Source organism: Pterocles gutturalis, unplaced genomic scaffold, assembly GCF_000699245.1.
Source record: "Pterocles gutturalis isolate BGI_N339 unplaced genomic scaffold, ASM69924v1 scaffold18050, whole genome shotgun sequence".
NCBI lineage: Eukaryota > Metazoa > Chordata > Aves > Pterocliformes > Pteroclidae > Pterocles > Pterocles gutturalis.
In genome coordinates this window covers 32,628-35,539 of record NW_010138671.1, presented here as the reverse complement: position 1 = coordinate 35,539, position 2,912 = coordinate 32,628, and the positions used below count along the sequence as shown (strand labels likewise).

Here is a 2,912-nt window from a genome sequence, read left to right as displayed (position 1 = left end):
AACCAGCCATGACTTTGTGCTTTGACAAGGGTTTCTATAGCTCTTTTCCGAGAGTTCAACCAGACGATGCTGTATTCATTACTGACCACAAAAGCACCTGAAGGTCTCTTCCTCACTTAGGCCAGATCTCCTTCTCACGCGTGCTTCATAGTGAGTTACACTCCCGTGATGCCTTTTACGTCCCCAGTGCTTTTTAAATTTTTTTTTAATTATTTATTTATGTATTTATTTAACTTTTGAGTCAGTCAGTGGAGGAATCTTTGGTAGTTTGTTTTTAAATGTCCATTTTACAAAGACTCTTTCTTCATGCCAGTGCCTGGTGAATCTTTTGTAGCCTCTGCCAGGATAAGGTCACCTCTGATGACTTAAGACAGACATGAGGATGATAACTGGGAAAAGTCGTATATGCGCTAATGTCCCAACAGCACCTGATCGTAAATCTACAAAAAGGGGGGAAAAAGGTAGAATTAAAGAGCTGCCCGGACACAGTTGCCATTATCACAGAATCACAGAATCATTAAGGTTGGAAAAGACCTCAAGGATCATCAAGTCCAACCCAACACCACAAGGCTCAGAAGATAAAGGGCTCAGCCACCATAACCTGTCCCGCACATCAACGCGGAGGCACCCAGGAGGACAATGGGATGGTGTCTGTCACATCGAGTGTCAACAAACTCCTCTGGTCACCTCTGCAAGGTCACCTCCTACAACGAGGGGATGGGAACAGCGCTCACCAAATGAACAAAGCAGGAGTTGTTGGGATAAAATACCGCCTGGCTGTGTCACTAACGTTTGATTTACAATGCACACATGGGGGCAGAGGGATGAAAGAAGGACCACAGGAATCCCAAAACTGATATTCATTAATTTAATATTGTTTGGACCCCCTGAAGATTTTTTTATTGTCGCTTTATTTGTCCGCCCATCTCAAATCACAGCCGCTCAGCCCAGCCCCACCGCTCTCGTCCCCACCTAACACCCTCCAGCCTTTCCCTTGCATCTTCACTAAACCAGCATCTTCCTGAACAAAGACATTTGGACTCCAGAGCAAGGAAAATGTTTCACTTTAAACCTCTCCAACTGAATCAAACAATATTTTGTTTTCCTGGAAAAAATCCATTTTAGAAGGTGTCTCAAATTTACAGCCACGAGAAGCCATCTGCTCTCCTCAACATATGGAAGAGCCACTTACTGTTGGCCGGTTGGTCTGATTTCATACACTCTCCTTCCACAATTGATACATCATCGATAGCAATATCACCTTCGATGCCAGGGCCCCGGATCCCTTCAAATATGAGCTGAAAAAAACCATAAAGAAGCAAATCAGAGGGTAACAAATGAAAAATGTTTGGCTTCATTGTGCATGGCACTAAACTACATGGATGGGCTTGGAATAATTAACAAACATTTTCCATGGTGCAGAAAATTGCAATCCAGTTCACACATACTGGTAAGGTGAACACAGAGGATGTGTGAGTCGTGGAGATTTTTACACTTCAGAACGAGCCGAACAAGAGCAAAGCTGTGAGTTGGCTGCCTTGTTGTTCACCTGGTGTCTCCAGGTCAGCGTCGCCACTATGCCAACTGTAAGGTGTGTATTTATACAAGCACCATATTCCTGGAGCAAAAAGCAGGATTAATCAGAGGAAAAGTTTTAAAGAGATTTGGGGTGTTTTTTGCCAGAAATTTCTGCCACCTGAAGCGAGCAGCAGAGGCACAGCTTGAAGAACAGCACCTGCAAGGTGTTGGAAGACTGAGCATCTGCTCGACCGCAGACCGCTTGAAAACACATGAGCCAGAAAATCTCCCCAGTAAAATGAGATTTCTGCCTCTTGAAGGTGGCCCAACCAGTCTCTCCCACCTCATCTCCCCCATTGGGCTCACTCATCCACACCTTGGTGGCACCTCCCTGTCATCAGGAGGGGGACAGGAGCTGTCCCCCCTGCAACCTTCCCCTGGCCCAGGAAAGCTTGTGAGAAACCTCTCAGGAGCTGGGTTGGTGTCCCTTTGCTCATCACACAAAGCCACGTTCCTCTCAAGGGTTCAGCAAGGGATTATCTTTGATTTGGATCCCCTGAGGTCCCACAGTGATCTCCTGTGATCACCTGGGTGGATTTTAACCTCCCAGATCTGCTGCTTATTGATGATGGTGACAGCCCTGCATATCTCCTGCCCCGTTTAGCGGCTCATCATCATGTCTAGAAGCTTTGATTCCTTCTAGGAATGGTTTTGGTTTATTCCTCTTCAAGGCTTTAAAGTCTTCTAAATGGATGCCTGTGATTTCAAGGTCCTATTAATCACTTTCTGTTAAACATCCCTGGTCTGAAATCCCAACTGGTACAGCTGGGAAAGGCAACGGTGCCTGGATGGAGATGGGTGGCTCGTTGAAAGGTCAGTAAGGTTATTTGCTGTAATGTTCGTTATTAGCTATGGATCACTATTGTACTAAAGAAACAAAGCTATCCGCCCTCCTTCCCCAGTCCCGATGTGATGCTGTTCTGCCACACTGCTGCTTAATTAGCTTTGTAGAAGGGTGGACTCATTCTGTGTTGTGAGAAATTTGTTCGCCAGAATTCTTCAAAGCCTTTCTAAAGAGATGAAGGAATTATGTAAGGAATATATTTCCCAAGCAGCACCATTTGCACAGTTATCTCTCCTTTCCCTTTTTTCCACCCCTCAGTCCTTTGAAATGTTTTTTGGTTAACTTAGATGACAAGTTTTTTAACTTTAATCTGCAACAATATATGCACGAAATTCAGTGAGTTTTATAAGGGCATGCTGCTGCACCAATGGAGACATTAACTCTTGGGGGTAGAGCTAATTTGAAAAAAAAAATTAATAGCATCTAGAGCAAAAAAATTAAACTTCCTAACTGAAGTGTCTGGGCACTCAGACGGGCTCTTCTCTGGTGT

General features: G+C 44.6%; 1 protein-coding gene across 1 annotated transcript in view; it reads right to left on the bottom strand.

Moving 5' to 3' along the window:
- LOC104468833 (MAM domain-containing glycosylphosphatidylinositol anchor protein 2-like) overlaps positions 1-2,912 on the bottom strand; it is a gene marked incomplete at its 5' end in the record, with an annotated part of 27,572 nt that continues 24,660 nt past the window's right edge. Inside the window, 2 exons of the mRNA XM_010083086.1 lie at positions 1-440; positions 1,193-1,298. Of these exons, the coding sequence (XP_010081388.1) occupies positions 352-440; positions 1,193-1,298 (195 nt within the window). The remainder of the gene's footprint in view (positions 441-1,192; positions 1,299-2,912) is intronic.